Source organism: Tasmannia lanceolata, unplaced genomic scaffold (assembly GCF_043159265.1).
Source record: "Tasmannia lanceolata isolate RefF3 unplaced genomic scaffold, GAP_Taslan_0.1 ptg000018l, whole genome shotgun sequence".
Taxonomy (NCBI): domain Eukaryota; kingdom Viridiplantae; phylum Streptophyta; class Magnoliopsida; order Canellales; family Winteraceae; genus Tasmannia; species Tasmannia lanceolata.
Window position 1 is genome coordinate 48989604 of NW_027518695.1, and position 18819 is coordinate 49008422.

Consider the following 18819-nt stretch of genomic DNA (forward strand, 5'->3'; position numbering starts at 1 on the left):
TCATTAATAGAATTGGTAATTTATCTAAAGATGGGGATTTTTCTTTTTGTCATGCTATTAGGGAAGTTAACAGTCTCGCCGTCTCCCTGGCTAAAGGAGGAGTTAGCAAAGACATGCAAGCCAAGGGGAAACATCTGCTCCTGCAGTTATGTATTTTTCTTTATCTTGAATTTGGTGTTGCCTTCTCAAATTTTTTTTAAAAAAAGGATAGACTACAGCTGGGCAGTGACACACACCACAAAGGAAAAAAAATACATGAGGAACAATATTTGCACCCATTAGAATACTCACAATATAACTTTGAACAAGTACTTGAAAAACACGAAAAACCTTTTAAACTTGAAAAGGTTGGTTGACTACTCAAATGAGTTTTTAAGTCTACTAGGATTTGGGTCTTCATTGAATCCAAGTTGTGTTAAGTTTTTCATTCCACGGACCTGATTAATAATTTTATGAATAAGAATTATAAACAGAAAGATACAAGAGTAATACATATCATATATAGTAAGAACAAGGAAAATGGTAACTTATTAATAATTGTGATTAGTATAAAATATCGACTATTATGGCAAATATTATTGTTTACTACTTAATATTGCGGTAAGGTTTCAAACCAGCAGTAGGCAATACTGTTGACATTAGGATGGAAATTCTTCAAGATATTGAAGATGAGGGAAGGATGACGATAATATATTATGGTTGAGGTTATTGACAGGTACAAAAACATTTTGATCAACATCATTACCAAAATATGTTGGCTTTATGAACTTTAAATAGCAAAAAAAGGCAAAAGAAAGAGATTTACGGCATAAAAAGATAATCACGAATTCAAAGAGAGAACACAACCCAATGGAAATTTTTTAGTAAGATAGTATTATTGAATTATCTGGTCCACAAGTAACTCACCAACAGCAGAAGGATCTACATGTACAAAGAAACTGGCAGCAACTATCAGATAGCACAGAATAAGCATCAGCCCTTTGAAGTAGTTAGAGGTTCCCTCCTGTAAATAAACTGCGTAGGTCATGACAAGGAGACTAAAGAAGTAAACATAGAAAATGTGCAATCTTATGTGAAAAATTAATAGTGGTTGTTATTGGAGAATCATGTTGATCAAAATTGGAGGTGAAACAATATATTTCCAGTCATTGACAAATTTAAAGAAACAAATAGAATAAGCTACTAAACCAAGGCCAACTGGTGATAGCATTTTTGACATTTCAGCTTCAAAGGAAAAACATTGCTAGCCAAGATGGTGGTAATCAGATGTTTCCTCTCTTGTCATTTACAAAATTTACAAGACAAACCTGCAGCATGAAGGCTACGACTAATACGGTAATAAAAAGTGTTGCCATCTCCAAAAGTTGAAAATTTAAGTCCATCGGGCGTCCCATGATCCAACCCACAACCACACAGAAGGGAATCTGCAACCATAATAATCACATTGCTAGAGATGAGTAATCCACAACTAAAAAACTAAAAGATGCAAATAACTGTAGTTCCTAACTCCTGACCATCCCCGGTGACAAAAAAATACAAACTTGAAAATAACTGAGTTATTGATCAGTAGCATGTTGGAAATAGTAAATCAAAATTAATATTAGTATGGTTTTGTGGAAAGTCTATGTAGTCTTCTAGGTTATTTATTATGCATGGAAAATGTAAGTCTTTTTGTGTAGCTAATTTATCATAGAGACAAATGTGGATTTCCTATGTAGTTGCTTAGACTTCCTAGATGACTCATGGGAACTACAACTATGGTTTAATGTATTTACTATTTTTAGGAGTCTTTTGAGTCTATAAATATGGAGTAATGTTGTAGAGATTGTAAGCTTAAGAACTTCAAGGGAAAGTTAAGAGAGAAGCTTCAAGGGTGAAGGCTTAAGGGAGAACAAGTGTAGAAATCTTTTGTAAGTTGTTTTGATATATATAAAGAGTTCTTATTTTGGTGTTACATTTGAGTTTCTGGTGGAGCTCTACACGTGCCCTTTGGCCGTGTATCTCCAAGCCCCCTTACCTTTCTCTTTTGACCTCAACACAATATAATCGATCCATGTAATTGGGGCCCACAAGTGGTATCAGAGCACAGGGCGTGTTATCGTCAATCAGAGTTTTCTACAAAGAGTTATTGTCGAAAGAGTGGACATATGTCAAAGTTGACTGTTGTTCAAGATCTGAATGTTCCTTCAAGTGTTTGGGTTGAAAGGATTATGGTCCATTTAAAGGTTTAACGAGGAGGTTTTGTTTAAGGTTTATTTTTATTTTTTTTAGAATAGAGAACGATTCTCTTCTCTATATCTATTTGTTGTATTTTCATTTGATTGGGTGGTGCAAAATTTATGGTGTGAGAAAGAGAACAATACTCTTCTCTTATTCTCAAGATTGGAAGGACAAGTGTCCTTTTTGTGTTCCGGGAAAGAGAACGAATTTCTCTTACTGGCCCGATGAGTGTTGGGAAAAGAACAATTTTCTTCTTTATCCCGTTGGCGTTGCAAAAAGGCAACGGTTATGATGTTTGATGCACCATGATGGAAACCATTATTGTAAAAGTTTTGTTCAAAGCATTTCTGAAATTCCAAGGGTGGTCCCGAATTGGCAACAAATGAGGAGGGAAGAATTAGGTTTCTAACAAGTTTTAACTCTTTTGAAAACTCAAACCCAATTTTGGAAATTAAGAGATCAACAATAAAATTCAAGCACACAAGTTAAATCTAAAGTGCAAATGCAAATAAAGAGCAAGAGTAAGAGAGATTGCACCCGAGATTTAATGTGGTTCGGTCCTTCAAACGCGAGGCCTACTCCACTCCACCAACCAAACCCGTTGATGGCTTCACTATGTGATCTTCTTAACTTTGGCGAAGATCGGTGCCGATTACAAATTTTGATTACCTTTAACCTTGGTGGCAATCTTCACCACGGAGAGTGGGCTACGCTTCTCCGAACACTCGCCCGATACAAAGTTCTTGATAAGAAAGAAAGAACAAAAAATCCCTCACAAGGGTTTACAAGAATTGTAGAAGATGTACAAATTTAGCCTATGATCCAAATCCTAATCTTTAGAGGATGAGAGGCATAATCAAGTTTGATTCACTATTTGGATGTTCAAATGAAGTTTTAGAGTGTTAGGATTGATCATCTTGAAGTTTAGAATGCCCATATATATAGAAAAACCCAAATATGACCGTTTGGTGGCATAGTGGTAATTCTGGAAAAAACACCAACGGATATAAATCTGACCGTTATTAGTGTTCTCGGAGTTCCGAGAATTTCTCTTGGAGTTCCGGGAATACAAACAGGAGATGAAAAAAGTCTACTGGACCAAATCTCGGAGCTCCGAGGATTTCTCGGAGTTCCGAGAAGCCTATGTTGAGTAGATTTTCACTTCTTGTTTTTGGGCTTCCGATTCTCTTGGTCTTCTCGGAGTTCCGAGAAGCCTATGTTGAGCAGATTTTCACTTCTTGTTTTTGGGCTTCCGATTCTCAACCAAGATGGGATTGCTATGAGGGTTCCAAGGTGTTGGAACACCACAAGGACAATTTCTTATATTTTTAGGGTGTGTGAGATTAACTTAATTATGCCTTTCAAAATCCTAAACTAGGATTGGATTTTAATACAATCTAATATAACTTTGATCTTCAATGGATTCTTCAAGTCTTCATTTGTCTTGAACTTCGATGTCTTTGGCCTTCATGATGTGGTCCAATGAGATCTTCTTGGCCTCAATCCAAGCAATGTTGTCTTAGCACTAATGATCTATAACTTAGACAATCAAACACATTAGTGATCATTAATCACTTGTGTATTGGAATCATCAAAATAAGATGGGAATGCCAAGGTGGAAACCATTGGGCTTACAATCTCCCCCTTTTTGATGATGACATGCACAAGAGATTTTTCAATAAAAACATACATATTTTCCTTACACTAGAATTCTCTCCTCCTTTGGCATTAATAAAAAAGATTGGGGTAAAAGAGAAACAAGGGGATGGAATATGCAATTTTAAGGCTCCCCCTTTTTCAAGGAAAAAGAAAAACCTAGAACTCCCCCTATTTGGAATTTTTATTCAACATAAGAGGGGATATTTTAATTTTCCATAGAAAGATATTCAATTTTAGAGAAAAAGCCCATAATCTAAGCACATATGAAGATAATCATATGGGGGCTTTGGGAACCCAAGATTTCTTGGTTCCAACACTATCCCTAATCTTAGATGCACATTGGAATTGGTAATGACCATTTATTCCACAATAATGGCATCTAACATGAGGGTTAGATACGCTAGTCCTATCATATGCATGTTTAGGTCTTTGACTAGTCTTCTTTAAGATTATGTCAATAATTTTGTCACCATTTAAGAATCCATGGAGACATAATCTTAATCTTTCATTTTCATTAAGAAGATGGGTTATTTGATTTAGAAAATCATTAAATTCATCTTCATAAGATTTGGAAGAGCTTGCCACATCTTGGAGTTTTACAATTTGGCAAGTTTTCTCATCCAAACAACCCTTAAGGGTTTCAATCTCAAGTTTAAAATTTTCAAGTTGTGCTTGAGATTTGGAAGAAGATTCATTTTTCAAAAAATTAAGTTCATTTTCTAATTTTGAAATGGATTTCTTTTGAACTTTATTTTTAGAAATTTGAGAGTGCAAGATTGAGCACAACTCATCATATGATATTTTTTCACTATCACTACTAGATGAATAACAAGAGGGGTTAGAATTTACCTCAACTTCATGGGAGAGTGCCATGAGGCAAAGATCATCCTTCTTTTCTTCCCCTTCACTTGAGCTTAATCCCGAGGTGCTCAAAGCATCCCAACCGGTGGCAAGAGCCTTATGTTTCTTCCATTCCTTCTTTCCCTTGTATTTTGAGGAAGATGACTTGAGAAGTGGACAATCCGGTCTTTTGTGTCCGGTCTTCTTGCAATTATAGCACCTTATTCCTCCTTCAACTTCACTTTCTTCTTTCTTCTTCTTTTTATCCTTTTTATGTTTCTTTCTCCATAAGCTTTTAAATTTTCTTAAAGCTTCTTCTTCATTGCTATCCGCCTCGCTAGAGGATGATGAGTTCGCTTTGGAGGCTTTTAGAGCTAGAGATCGACTCTCTTTTGCTTTCTCTTTCGGCTTCTTCTCATCTTGTCGGCTAGTGATGAGCATCTCATGGGTGATGAGAGATCCTACAAGCTCCTCCATGGTTAGCGTCATGAGATTCTTTGATTCTTGTATGGCGGTTACCTTTGGATCCCAATATGGAGGAAGAGACCTAAGCAACTTACTCACAAGCTCATCAGTAGGATAAGATTTACCAAGATTAGCCAGTTCATTAGAAATTTTAGAAAAACGTGTATACATTTCGGAAATGCTTTCGTTTTGATCCATTCTAAACATTTCATATTTGCTCTTTAACAAGTTTATTTTGGAATCCTTAACTTGAGATGTTCCCTCATGGGTAACGGCAAGTGTATCCCAAATAACCTTGGCGGAATAAAAAAGAGCAACTCGATTAAACTCCTCCGTAGATAGGGCGCAAAACAAAGAATTTATAGCTTTGTAATTTAAATTTGCATGCCTTTTTTCTACGACATTCCATTCTTCAAATGGTTTGGAAGGCAACATGTATCCATTTTCAACAATGTGCCAATGTTCCACATCTATCGAAAGAAGATAGATGTGCATCCTTGTCTTCCAATGTCCATAGTTGGACCCATCAAAGAAGGGAGGTCTAGTTGTGGAATGGCCCTCCGGAAGTCCGGTTCCATTTCTATCTGCCATTTCACAATTAGAAAGTTGCCAAAGATCTTTTGATCTTTCCCTTGTTTGAAATTTTTAAAGAAACATTTACCAAAGATTTATAGAAAAGGAAATCTTTTAAGAGCCTTTGCTTTGATACCAAGTGAAATTCCAAGGGTGGTCCCGAATTGGCAACAAATGAGGAGGGAAGAATTAGGTTTCTAACAAGTTTTAACTCTTTTGAAAACTCAAACCTAATTTTGGAAACTAAGAGATCAACAATAAAATTCAAGCACACAAGTTAAATCTAAAGTGCAAATGCAAATAAAGAGCAAGAGTAAGAGAGATTGCACCCGAGATTTAAAGTGGTTCGGTCCTTCAAACGCGAGGCCTACTCCACTCCACCAACCAAACCCGTTGATGGCTTCACTATGTGATCTTCTTAACTTCGGCGAAGATCGGTGCCGATTACAAATTTTGATTACCTTTAACCTTGGTGGCAATCTTCACCACGGAGAGTGGGCTACGCTTCTCCGAACACTCGTTCGATACAAAGTTCTTGATAAGAAAGAAAGAACAAAAAATCCCTCATAAGGGTTTACAAGAATTGTAGAAGATGTACAAATTTAGCCTATGATCCAAATCCTAATCTTTAGAGGATGAGAGGCATAATCAAGTTTGATTCACTCTTTGGATGTTCAAATGAAATTTTAGAGTGTTAGGATTGATCATCTTGAAGTTTAGAATGCTCATATATATAGAAAAACCCAAATATGACCGTTTGGTGGCATAGTGGTAATTCTGGAAAAAACACCAACGGATATAAATCTGACCGTTATTAGTGTTCTCGGAGTTCCGGGAATACAAAAAGAAGATGAAAAAAGTCTACTGGACCAAATCTCGGAGCTCCGAGGATTTCTCGGAGTTCCGAGAAGCCTATGTTGAGCAGATTCTCACTTCTTGTTTTTGGGCTTCCGATTCTCAACCAAGATAAGATTGCTATGAGGGTTCCAAGGTGTTGGAACACCACAAGGACAATTTCTTATATATTTAGGGTGTGTGAGATTAACTTAATTATGCCTTTCAAAATCCTAAACTAGGATTGGATCTTAATACAATCTAATATAACTTTGATCTTCAATGGATTCTTCAAGTCTTCATTTGTCTTGGACTTCGATGTCTTTGGCCTTCATGATGTGGTCCAATGAGATCTTCTTGGCCTCAATCCAAGCAATGTTGTCTTAGCACCAATGATCTACAACTTAGACAATCAAACACATTAGTGATCATTAATCACTTGTGTATTGGAATCATCAAAATAAGATGGGAATGCCAAGGTGGAAACCATTGGGCTTACAATTTCTAATGGAAGCTTCGGAAAAGTTGAAGTTAAAACCTCCCATTTATAGTGTTTGGAAAGGACCAGACCTCAAACTTTTTTTCAAAGCCTCGGTTGAAGTTGAAGAAAGAGAACGTGTGGCGGATTTGAAGAATCGGATCAAGTTGCTTGATGGCGAAATTGTTATGTTGAAAATGAAGATTTCATCAAGCTCAGATGAAGATCATGTTGATGAAGACTAGAAGCTTTTTGGGATTTTGATTTAAGGAGGGGTGTTGGAAATAGTAAATCAAAATTAATATTAGTATGGTTTTGTGGAAAGTCTATGTAGTCTTCTAGGTTATTTATTATGCATGGAAAATGTAAGTCTTTTTGTGTAGCTAATTTATCATTGAGACAAATGTGGATTTCCTATGTAGTTGCTTAGACTTCCTAGATGACTCATGGGAACTACAACTATGGTTTAATGTATTTACTATTTTTAGGAGTCTACAAATATGGAGTAATGTTGTAGAGATTGTAAGCTTAAGAACTTGAAGGGAAAGTTAAGAGAGAAGCTTCAAGGGTGAAGGCTTAAGGGAGAACAAGTGTAGAAATCTTTTGTAAGTTGTTTTGGTATATATAAAGAGTTCTTATTTTAGTGTTACATTTGTGTTTTTGGTGGAGCTCTACACATGCTCTTTGGCTGTGTATCTCCAAGACCCCTTACCTTTCTCTTTTGACCTCAACACAATATAATCGATCCATGTAATTGGGACCAACATCGCATTGGGGAAATCGTGTGCATGTAATTTCAATCAGGCAACTGAAATCCACTACAACCATGTCTATGGCCTCTAGCGTCTGAAGCCATGGTGTGTAGAGAAACTAGTAACTTTGGCACGGAGGGCGGTTGTTGACACAGTTTGTTTTCCTAATAACTTGTGCATGTCATGTAAGACATCCTGTTTATCACATACACTTTCCTACGGATGGTATCCCATCGTGAGAGAGGATTCTTGATATTTTTTTCTTTCTTATTTTTTTAGATGAATAATGAGGATTCTTGTTTTAAGCATACAAAAAGTTCCAAGGACCTCTCCTCCTATGGCATGAAGCCCAAAAAAAAACAAATGCATATGGAAATAAATGCATTTACATTGATAATAGAAACAAAAAATATATAAACTAAAGGTTATAAACCCTACCCCGAACATGGATATCTGTGTTGATGACCCAATTGCAACTCCCAAAGAAAGGTCCTACAAAAGAACTCATTTGTGTTAAAAAGAGGTGAAATAAAACAAGTATTTTTTTCTGGCGACACAGACACACTTACAAGCTTGTCTTTCATGGCAAACATAATTGCACTTGCATGTTCTGCAGCATTCCCTACAATTGGAAGCAGAATAACACTAATAAATGCAACTGGCATTTTCCATTCGAGAGATGCTCCCCGCGAAAATGAAATCAAAAGGTGGATATAGTCATTAACCATACTAGATAGCAATCAGAGCAGATGGAAATTGTGGGAATGAATTGATTACGCCATGTACAAACAAGGTCAAATCTCCCAGAAAAAGGATTTTTTTTAATGGATCCCAGTCCAAAAGATTACATAAACAATAAAACAAAATCCTTTTCAAAACATATTAAACCCTCATCACAAGCATGACATGCAAGAGTGCCTGCACTGCCCCTAGTGTCCTCCATGGGTGTCCTCAACCATTCTCGTGTGTGTGCATGTAGTACGCACACACATTGACGAGGGAAAGACTCATATTTTGAAGGAGAGACTCCGACCGGAAGTTCAAAAGGCTCGCGAGATGGAGGCTAGAATATTCTAAGGGGAGCTAATCCAAAATGAGTGCCGTTGGAGGCCAAGTAGATCTATTAAGAACAGTGCAGTTGTTCTTATATCATTTTATTCTCTGCCCATCTTTTTTTTTAAGAGGTAACAAATTTTATTCCATCCGAAAATAGATTACAATCAACAGGGACAAGACGTCCCATGGAGAGATTCCATTATATACAAAAACAACCAACATGCCTAGACCCCCATCCCAGAATACATCAAAAATATCCCTCCAAGATACAATCAGGTATGAGATTAGAATAATCCCGTTAGGCCTAAAATCGGTAACAGATATGACAGTGACGTAAGAGCCGAGCTGGAGGACCTGAGAAACCGAGGTGAGGGAGCTAAGTAGTTGAGCCCTACGTAAAGAGCAAACGAGGTCAGAATGACAGACCGAGAGTGTTACTCCGGACAGGCCCTTCGACACTCAAGTCAGTATGAGCAGGAGTGCAGAGCGAGTTTAAGAGTGGTGGGTGAGAAGTTATTACCCTTGTTTATGAGCTTTGGAAGCCCTTTTATAGAGGGAAAACTGGGGTAGTTGGGGAGTTTTACTCCAGGACAGGTGTCGGCCATCTATAGGTTCGAGCTCACCTCTCTGCTGTAATTACCAAATTACCCCTGCTGACGCGGGGTCTGAGGTGGGCCATCCTCTGGCCACGTGTCGACAGCTAATAGGCTGCTATGTTTATTCCCCATCAGTTGCCCCCCAGTTCTTCAAGTCATTATGGTGACTTGGGGAAGTGTGGTGAGTTACATCTCTGATCGGTGGGAGTCTGTCCGGCCTGGGAATCAGTCCGAAAATTTGTCAGTCCGGCCTGTGAGTCAGTCCGGAAATTTGTCAGTCCGGCCTGTGAGTCAGTCCGGAAATTTGTCAGTCCGACCTGGGAATCAGTCCGGAAATTTGTCAGTCCGGCCTGTGAGTCAGTCCGGAAATTTGTCAGTCCGGCTTGTGAGTCAGTCCGGCTTGTGAGTCAGTCCAGAAATTTGTCAGTCCGAAAATTTGTCAGTCCGGCCTGTGAGTTAGTCCGGAAATTTGTCAGTCCAGAAATTTGTCAGCATGGCCTGGGAAATCAATCCGAAAATTTGTCAGTCCGGCCTGTGAGTCAGTCCGGGAATTTGTCAGTCCGGCTTGTGAGTCAGTCCGAAAATTTGTCAGTCCGGCCTGGGAATCAGTCCGGAAATTTGTCAGTCCGGCCTGTGAGTTAGTTCATAAATTTGTCAATTTGGCCTGAGAATCAGTCCGAAAATTTGTCAGTCCGGCCTGGGAATCAGTCCGAAAATTTGTCAGTCTGGCCTGTGAGTCAGTCCGGAAATTTGTCAGTCCGGCCTGTGAGTCAGTCCGGAAATTTGTCAGTCTGGCCTGGGAAATCAGTGCGGTCAAGCCGTCAGTCCGGCCTGGAAAAGTAGTGCGACCAAGCCGTCAGTTCGGCCTGGAAAAGCAGTTCGGTCAAGCCGTCAGTTCGGCCTGGAAAAGCAGTGCGGCTAAGCCGTCAGTCCGGCCTGGAAAAGCAGTGCGGCCAAGCCGTCAATTCGGCCCGGAAAACCAGTGCGGCTCGAGATGACCTGAATTTTGCCTATAGCGCTTTGCACTATATCCAGTTCGGCTTGAGATGAACTGAATTTTGTCTTGTAGCACTTTGCGCTATATCCAGTTCGGCTTGAGATGACCTGGATTTTGTCCTGTAGCGCTTTGCGCTATATCTAGTTCGGCTTGAGATGAACTGAATTTTGTCCTGTAGCGCTTTGCGCTATATCCAGTTCGGCTTGAGATGAACTGAATATAGCGCAATCTGCTAAAAGACGAAATTGAATTTTGTCTTGTAGCGAATCACACCGAGTCCTGGTCGGCTTTAGATGACCAGAGTTTTGTCCTGTAGCGCACTGCGCTATATCCTGGTCGGCTGGAGATGACGGATGAACCTTCTTCAGGTTAAGTTTTACCCACACGTTATATCCAGTCTGGCTGGAGATGTTCTGAACGGCTTAGGATGACCAAGTTTTATTGAACTTAGGTTTCCGAGCAGCGAGTACCCTAGTTTTAGCGAACTGGGTTTCCGAGCAGCGAGTACCCTAGTTTTAGCGAACTGGGTTTCCAAGTAATGAGTACCCGAGTTTTAGTGAACTGGGTTTCCAGAGTACCCGAGTTTTAGTGAACTGGGTTTCCAAGCGGCGTTGGTTTTTGCATCCGGGCTGGTTCCGGACCGGAGTACGCTCCCGATATTTACGGAGACGAGCTGTGGTGAACCAAGCAGCGAGAACCCATATTTAGCGAACTGGGTTTCCAAATAGCAAGTACCCGAGTTTTAGTGAACTGGGTTTCCAAGCGGCGTTGGTTTTTGCATCCGGGCTGGTTCCGTACCAGGAGTACGCTCCCGATCTTTGCGGAGACGAGCCGTGGCGAACCAAGCAGCGAGTACCCAGTTTTAGCGAACTGGGTGTCCAAGTAGTGAGTACCCTAGTTTTAGCGAACTGGGTTTCCGAGCAGCGAGTACCCTAGTTTTAGCGAAGTGGGTTTCCAAGTAATGAGTACCCGAGTTTTAGCGAACTGGGTTTTCAAGTAGCGAGTACCCTAGTTTTAGCGAACTGGGTTTCCAAGTAATGAGTACTCGAGTTTTAGCGAACTGGGTTTCCAAGTAGCGAGTACCTTAGTTTTAGCGAACTGGGTTTCCGAGCAACGAGTACCCTAGTTTTAGCGAACTGGGTTTCCAAGTAATGAGTACCCGAGTTTTAGCGAACTGGGTTTCCAAGTAATGAGTACCCGAGTTTTAGCGAACTGGGTTTCCAAGTAGCGAGTACCCTAGTTTTAGCGAACTGGGTTTCCGAGCAGCGAGTACCCTGGTTTTAGCGAACTGGGTTTCCAAGTAATGAGTACCCGAGTTTTAGTGAACTGGGTTTCCAGAGTACCCGAGTTTTAGTGAACTGGGTTTCTAGAGTACCCGAGTTTTAGTGAACTGGGTTTCCAAGCGGCGTTGGTTTTTGCATTCGGGCTGGTTCCGGACCAGGAGTATGCTCCCGATCTTTGCAGAGACGAGCCGTGGCGAACCAAGCAGCGAGTACCCAGTTTTAGCGAACCGGGTTTCCAAATAGCAAGTACCCGAGTTTTAGTGAACTGGGTTTTCAGAGTACCCGAGTTTTAGTGAACTGGGTTTTCAGAGTACCCGAGTTTTAGTGAAGTGGGTTTCCAAGTTGTACGAAGAGATTTGTAAAAGAGCTTCTGTCATTCACATTCAGCAGATATTTACAAAGTCACTTCCACGTCGGGTGGTCTACTACTGATAGTATTTTCTGAGGTTTTTGGCGGGTTCAGTCACCTGTGCTTCGTCTCTCAAATCAAGTAGTTCAATCGGCAAGGATTCCGATGCATCTTTTCCTTTTGAGTGCCATGGCATAGCACTCCCTGGACTGTGGTTGATCTCCTCTGACCTCACCCACGCCGTTTGGCGTTATGAACTTCATTTTCTGGTGATACGCTGAAGCGACTGCGCGGATTAAGTTCTGCCCGGGTCGTCCTAAGATAGCGTTATAGATCGAAGTGGCCCTCACTACCTGGAAGTTGACCATGGCGAAGGCTTGGCAAGGCGGCTCTCTGACGAGGACTGGGAGTTCAATCTGCCCTTCCATTTTCACGACTTCCCCCGAGAAACCGAACAGATCGGAGTTTGCCGGCCTTAAGCGGTCGTCACCTATCATCATTCTCTCGAAAGCATGATAGTACAAAATATTGGCCGAACTCCCATTGTCGACCAGGATTTTCTTCAACTCCCAGTTTGTGACGAGCATGGTTATGACCAGTGCGTTGTCGTGTGGCAGTATCAGGTTGTCGAGATCCACATCTGAAAAGGAGATTTCATTCTCCGTCTTCATCTTTTTGCTGCATGTGTGCACGGCGTTGACTCGGCGTGCATATGCTTTTCGAGCAGCAGACGATGTGCCTCCAGTGGCTGGTCCGCCCATAATTGTGCCAATGACTCCCCTTAGCTGGGAATTGTGTGCCTCTGGTTGTGGACTGGATGGAGGAGGAGATTGGTTCTTCGCAGGGGGCGGCTGTGACCGTCGAGGGCTGCGGCCCTGAGGACTCTTCTCTCTGCACTCCGGTCTGTGGTCGTCACTTCGGACATACCTTTTCAAGTAGCCCCGGCCAATCAGCAGCTCGATTTCTTCCTTGAGCTGCCAGCATTCGTCCGTGTCGTGACCGTGGTCCCTGTGGAACCGACAGTACTTTGATTGGTCTCTTATTTCCCTTGGAGATCATTCTGGTTGGCCATCTTACAAATTCTTCTCCCTCGATTGCGGCCAGTATGCTTCTCCTGGAGGTGTTGAGAGGGGTAAAGTTCTCCTCCCTCCTTTGGGGGGACTTTTCTCTTCTGACGGCCTTGTCATCCCTACGCTGCTTGGTAGGGTTCTTGTCTTCAGAGGTTCTCCTCCGATTTGCGTCCAGGGCCGTCAGTGTCTCTTCTACTATATATATTCCTCTGCCCCGCCATTAGATTTGCTAGTGAGTGCGGGTTCCGGCGGGCTACTGTTTGGCGGAAATCGTTAGATCTAGCACCTGTGAGGAGCGTGTTTGTAGCCGCTGAGGGATCTGGATTCGGCACTTGGAGTGCCTTCCTGTTGAAGTGGCTGACGAAGGCTTTCAGAAGTTCATTATCCTCCTGCCGCAAGGCCATCAAGGATGTTGTTGTTTTCCTTGGCCTATGGCTACCCATGAAGTGGCGGACCAGATCTTCCCCGAAGTCATCGAAGTTGCTGATGGAGTTCGGTTTGATCCTTGAGTACCAGTCCCTTGCCGCACCAGTCAGTGTGGTCGGGAAGGCTCTACAAAGGAAGTCGTCTGACGCACCGTGGAGGAGCATCATTGTCCTGAACGTCTCCAAGTGGTCCACAGGGTCAGTTGTCCCATCGTATTGCGGGACGGTTGGCATTTTTAATCCTCTGGGCGCTGGGGTGCCCATAACATCGTCGGTGAACGGCATTCTGCTTGAGAACGCTCTTGAAGCAGGCCGGCTCTGATGCTTTGCTAGCTCTTCTATTCGATGATCCATTTCTTCGATCCTCCGTAGCCTCGGATCAGCTCTGACGTCTGGTCGATCCAGTGACCTGTTTCTCTCCACCGATTGGCTCGCCGCAGAGCCGGACTGACTTTCTGAACTCCTAAGATGAGGCAGGAGTTTTTCCTGCAGCGCGCGGTCCTCTTGGGCTCGATGCTTTCGTGCAGAGCGGGACCGCGATCTCCGGCGGCGGTCAGGTTCTGTGTGTGCGTGCCGGGCTCTGGAGTTTTGGACTTGCCCGGTGGAGTGATGAGTCCGGTTTTCCTCGTGACGCGCCGACTCTCCTCCATGAGCGCGTGACCTTTCCTGTACAGGTCGCGGAGCTTTTGGAGGATGTTGGGGAGGCGCTTGGAGTAGTTGCTGGTATTGATCGACAAGAGCAGTCATCTGTTGAAAGAGAGCTTGCACTTGATCCGGAGTGGGTGTAGGATTGAGGTGGTCCGAACGAGCCGGGCTCTGTTCGGCTATAGCAGAAGTAGCTACCACCTGTGAGGCGATTCGCTCACTCCGGGTCCTGCGAGGTAGCACGGCTCGAGTAGTTCGTGCAGTTGGTACCCGAGCATTCCTCCGTCCTGCCATTTTGTAAAGGGATTTGAACTGCTTTTAATTCGCGTCCCACGGATGGCGCCAATCTGTTAGGCCTAAAATCGATAACAGATATGACAGTGACGTAAGAGCCGAGCTGGAGGACCCGAGAAACCGAGGTGAGGGAGCTAAGTAGCTGAGCCCTGCGTAAAGAGCAAACGATGTCAGAATGACCGACCCGGAGTGTTACTCCGGACAGGCCCTTCAACACTCAAGTCAGTATGAGCAGGAGTGCAGAGCGAGTTTAAGAGTGGTGGGTGAGAAGTTATTACCCTTGTTTATGAGCTTTGGAAGCCCTTTTATAGAGGGAAAACTGGGGTAGTTGGGGAGTTATTACTCCAGGACAGGTGTCGGCCAGCTATAGGTTGGAGCTCACCTACTCTGCTGTAATTACCAAACTACCCCTGCTGACACGGGGTCTGCGGTGGGCCATCCTCGGGCCACGTGTCGACAGCTAATAGGCTGTTGTTTTTATATCCCATCAAATCCCAAAGATGCCTACCCCATATCACATACCAGAGATCGCTCAACAATACATGGGGATGGGAGGTTCACGCAGTGCTTCGCCAAAGCATCCGCCATCGAATTTGCGCTTCTTCTCCTATGTTCAATAAGGGGCTTCACAATTACAACGAGGTCTCTGACTTCGTCGATTTTCGATGCCAATCTCCATGGTCGGCAACACCAATTTGAAGCCCAAGTAATGGCATTCGCCGAATCGCCTTCAACAATCAAAGGACTCAAGTTTTGCATCCAGAACCATTTGATACCAAATAGAAGGGTGGATATTTCCGCTTCATTGGCATCGCAAGTGCCGGCCGGGTCTGAATATGATGCAATAATAGAACCCATATGATTCCGGAAAACACCCCCAAATCCAGCTCTACCCGGGTTGCCAAGTGAGCTTCCGTCAAAATTTAATTTGATCCATCCCCGCGGAGGCGGGGTCCAACGCGGTGCAATGACATCGCTGCACTTCTTCTCAGAGCAGATCACCCTCCAGTTGCGCAAAATAGTCCCCATGGTATAGGGAATATTCTTTTTAGAATTTGCCCATCGGATAATAGATATTTGAATGTCAAGAGCAATATATCGAAGAGGTCGCCATTTACCTGAGAAGATACGGTTGTTCCTTTCATTCCAGATGCTCCAGATGACAGCATAGGGGATTGCCATCCAGAGAGTTTCTCCAAGGCAGCCGTTATAAATGCCAGGCCAATGCAAAATCACCTCATCGATCCTCTTTTGAAATACCCAAGATATACCGAAACTTCCAATGACATTCATCCATTCTCCGCCCTTCTTAGAATTCATTGAGTTACTTACGGAGTCTAAAGTCTCTCATGACCCCGCAAATGACATGTATCTATGTATGTACATCTACCCACACTCCCTTGTTTTCATGTTAATAATCCCTCTCTTTATTCTAAACTTCTCTGGCTGGCTATTCATGGCATTTGGAAATTAACAGCAGATGACAATATAATAATAATATGATTGACCAAGAAAAAAAAAACTTACTTGTATGGCACCAACAAGGTATTCTGAGAGGAATGAGATCCATGCAGTCAATATTGCAAGCCAGATGATGCCTTCCCATTGAGAGATCTCAGGAATTTCTTCATCATCTGAGCCCTCTTCAGTCCCCTGATATCATATTATTACTTAATAATCCATGCCAAAGTTCAGAAAGTAAAGTACAAAAATACTTCATGATAAAGGATTAAAAAATATCAATGAGGACATTTTATTCGACAATGAGGGAGATGTCTTGCACAAATATGGTCTAAATTCAAATTACTGTGGGTCCCAAGTTGGAGCATATGAGTTGAAAATTGGCATGGAGAATCATTATCAAGTCAACTACCTGTACTTCAGAATTGGTGCAAAACAGATCACGTTTTCTATGGTTTTGGTGGCTAAAAGTAGACATGACAGTATCTACATATGGGAAGTGTTATGAATAACATTTTACCATATTCTACTGCATGCACCACGGCATCTAATTTTAGTAGGCTTTACAAAACGTACAACAGACAAAAACAAATATAGCTTCTACCGAGAAAGATTGGCAAGGCAAAACTCATTAACAGGGTCATAAAGATTCTTATGACTCTTCAGATGAAAAACAAGATAGGACGCATACGCCACAAGCATAATGCAGCTGCTAAACCTGGAAAGGGCCAACTCTGACTTCCCAAAATGAACCTCTGTGTGCGTGTAGTGGAGGACAGCTGGAAAAAGTAGGCCCATGACTGCCATCAACAGCAATCCTGAGTTCACTACGGCAGCTACCTGCCCATAAAAGTATAAACATTCCAATTTTTGTTCCAAAAAAACAGGAAGAATATAGAAGAGAGAAAAATATCCCAGTTAGAACTTTGGTCTACCTTGTTAAAGACCTGCTCCTTCTTATAGAAAATGATTCCACCACTGAAGAAAGCACATCCAAGCACTAGCAACATATTTGATAAAATGGAGCCTAATAGTGACTGTTGAACCACATGGATCATTCCATATCAACAGAGCAATCAGTCATATATTATGGTGAACAGATTGCTCTACTTGCGTAAATTACACAAGGTCATATGCACCCATATCAACAGAGCAATCAGTCATATATTCACTTTCTACTATAAAATATTATTTTATGCATGAATGCCATAAAATAAACAAATAGAAAATGTAGCTCAGTTTACCGACTAAAAAGCCATATAAAATATACCTAAATAATATGCTACATGAAAAAAAATAGGCAATGGAAGTTCTTTCCTCAGGGCCATGCTGACACAGGCACCCATGTTAATTAATACCTGTGCTCATATATAGCATGATGCATAGGGGTGCAACTCGTGTTGATTTTTGGGAATTTGGGTAGAGCTTTTACCATAAAATTGGTTCCGGGTCAGGTTGATTACAATTCATTTCTTAGCAAAAGCTCAACCAAACTCTAGCCAAGTTGCACCACTAATGCTGCAATGAAACCTTGCATAATCACTTCAGTTAGGCATTAGAAACAGACATCTTGACTTAAACCTCCGATTTGGCGCATCACACCACCAAGTTGAGGGATTCACTGTCAAAAGATGAATATTTTATTTCTCCAAGTATAAAAAATTCGTGAATATCCAAATAAAATAAAAAAATTCGTGAACATCACATGAAACTTCTAAAGAGACAGCCTTACTCTGTTCATACTATTAAAAAAATTCACCATGACACAAACGATACTACATGAACATAGACCTGTTCCCTTATTCTTGTCCCCCTCTTTTTTTGTACTTACTCACTTCCTAAAGCTTGCATGGAGACAAGGATGCTTCAACATCATCTACCATTTGACTAGCTAGTCAGTTAGTCTATAAACTCTATTCTCTTGTGATTTCATTTTCTTTTGTTTGCACATTATATCTTTGCACCTTCCTTAGTAAAGCCTTCTTTCCAGAAGATAGAAAATAAATGAATTCCCTTACAATTGAACAACTTTGGAAAGAATTATGGAATAATATGGATTATGTGCTACTTCAAGAGAAAGAAAAAGACATATTTTCATAAAAATAAACATGTAATGAAAAATTTACCTGTGGCTCCTGTGAAGAATGCTAGCTGCCTACATCAAAGGGATAATAGAATTGTATTAGTAGCTCTTCAAGATGCGCGACTGAACAGGAAAAGATTAGCAACAAATACTATAAGATAAAAAGTAGGGAGTAATAGATAAATACTCTGTCGCATAACCCAAACGCTCTGCCAAAGGTGTTATACCCAACAAGCTTAGAAAGAAGACCCATCCCTGCAATCCACCTTGAGAAATAAATCACTCGGTAGAACATCCAAGGAAAAATAAAGCAAGGCATCAACTGGACAATAAACACTGGCTCGATAAATGAAATAGTCCTGCTGAGGACATAGACTGAACATAGTATATACTGCATGAGTGAGAACATATAGGCTTTAGGGATTTAATCAAGCTTCCAAATATACCAATAAAGATTGGTGCAACTCACATGATGACCACAGAGATTATGGACCAGGATTGCTATAGGGCCAAAAGGCATTAGTGTTGGAATGAAACCAACGAGGTTGGAGGGAGAAGAAGAGTTTCAAGAGAAGAAGATTGTTCTCTTGATATCAAACACACAAAGAAAGTAACCCAAGTTGTTGTACTACTCAAAACCCTTCAAATTTCACTTAAAGAACTCACAAATGAAGAAGATACATAGTCTAAAACATAACCTGCATTCCAAATCCGAATTTAATAAGACAACTTATCTTAG

The 18819-nt window shown here is 41.6% G+C and overlaps 1 protein-coding gene across 1 annotated transcript; it reads right to left on the reverse strand.

Annotated features, from left to right (window-relative positions):
• Positions 1 to 874: 874 nt before the first annotated feature.
• On the reverse strand, positions 875 to 18600 carry LOC143850380 (vacuolar cation/proton exchanger 5-like). The gene is made up of 10 exons (XM_077359634.1): positions 18550 to 18600; positions 18268 to 18335; positions 18124 to 18152; positions 16933 to 17063; positions 16616 to 16837; positions 16060 to 16189; positions 8391 to 8503; positions 8260 to 8313; positions 1308 to 1424; positions 875 to 1003 (listed from the first exon to the last, which is right to left on the reverse strand). Exons 1-10 carry the CDS (start codon positions 18598 to 18600, stop codon positions 875 to 877), a joined length of 1044 nt encoding a protein of 347 aa, XP_077215749.1.
• Between the last annotated feature and the right edge of the window lie 219 nt (positions 18601 to 18819).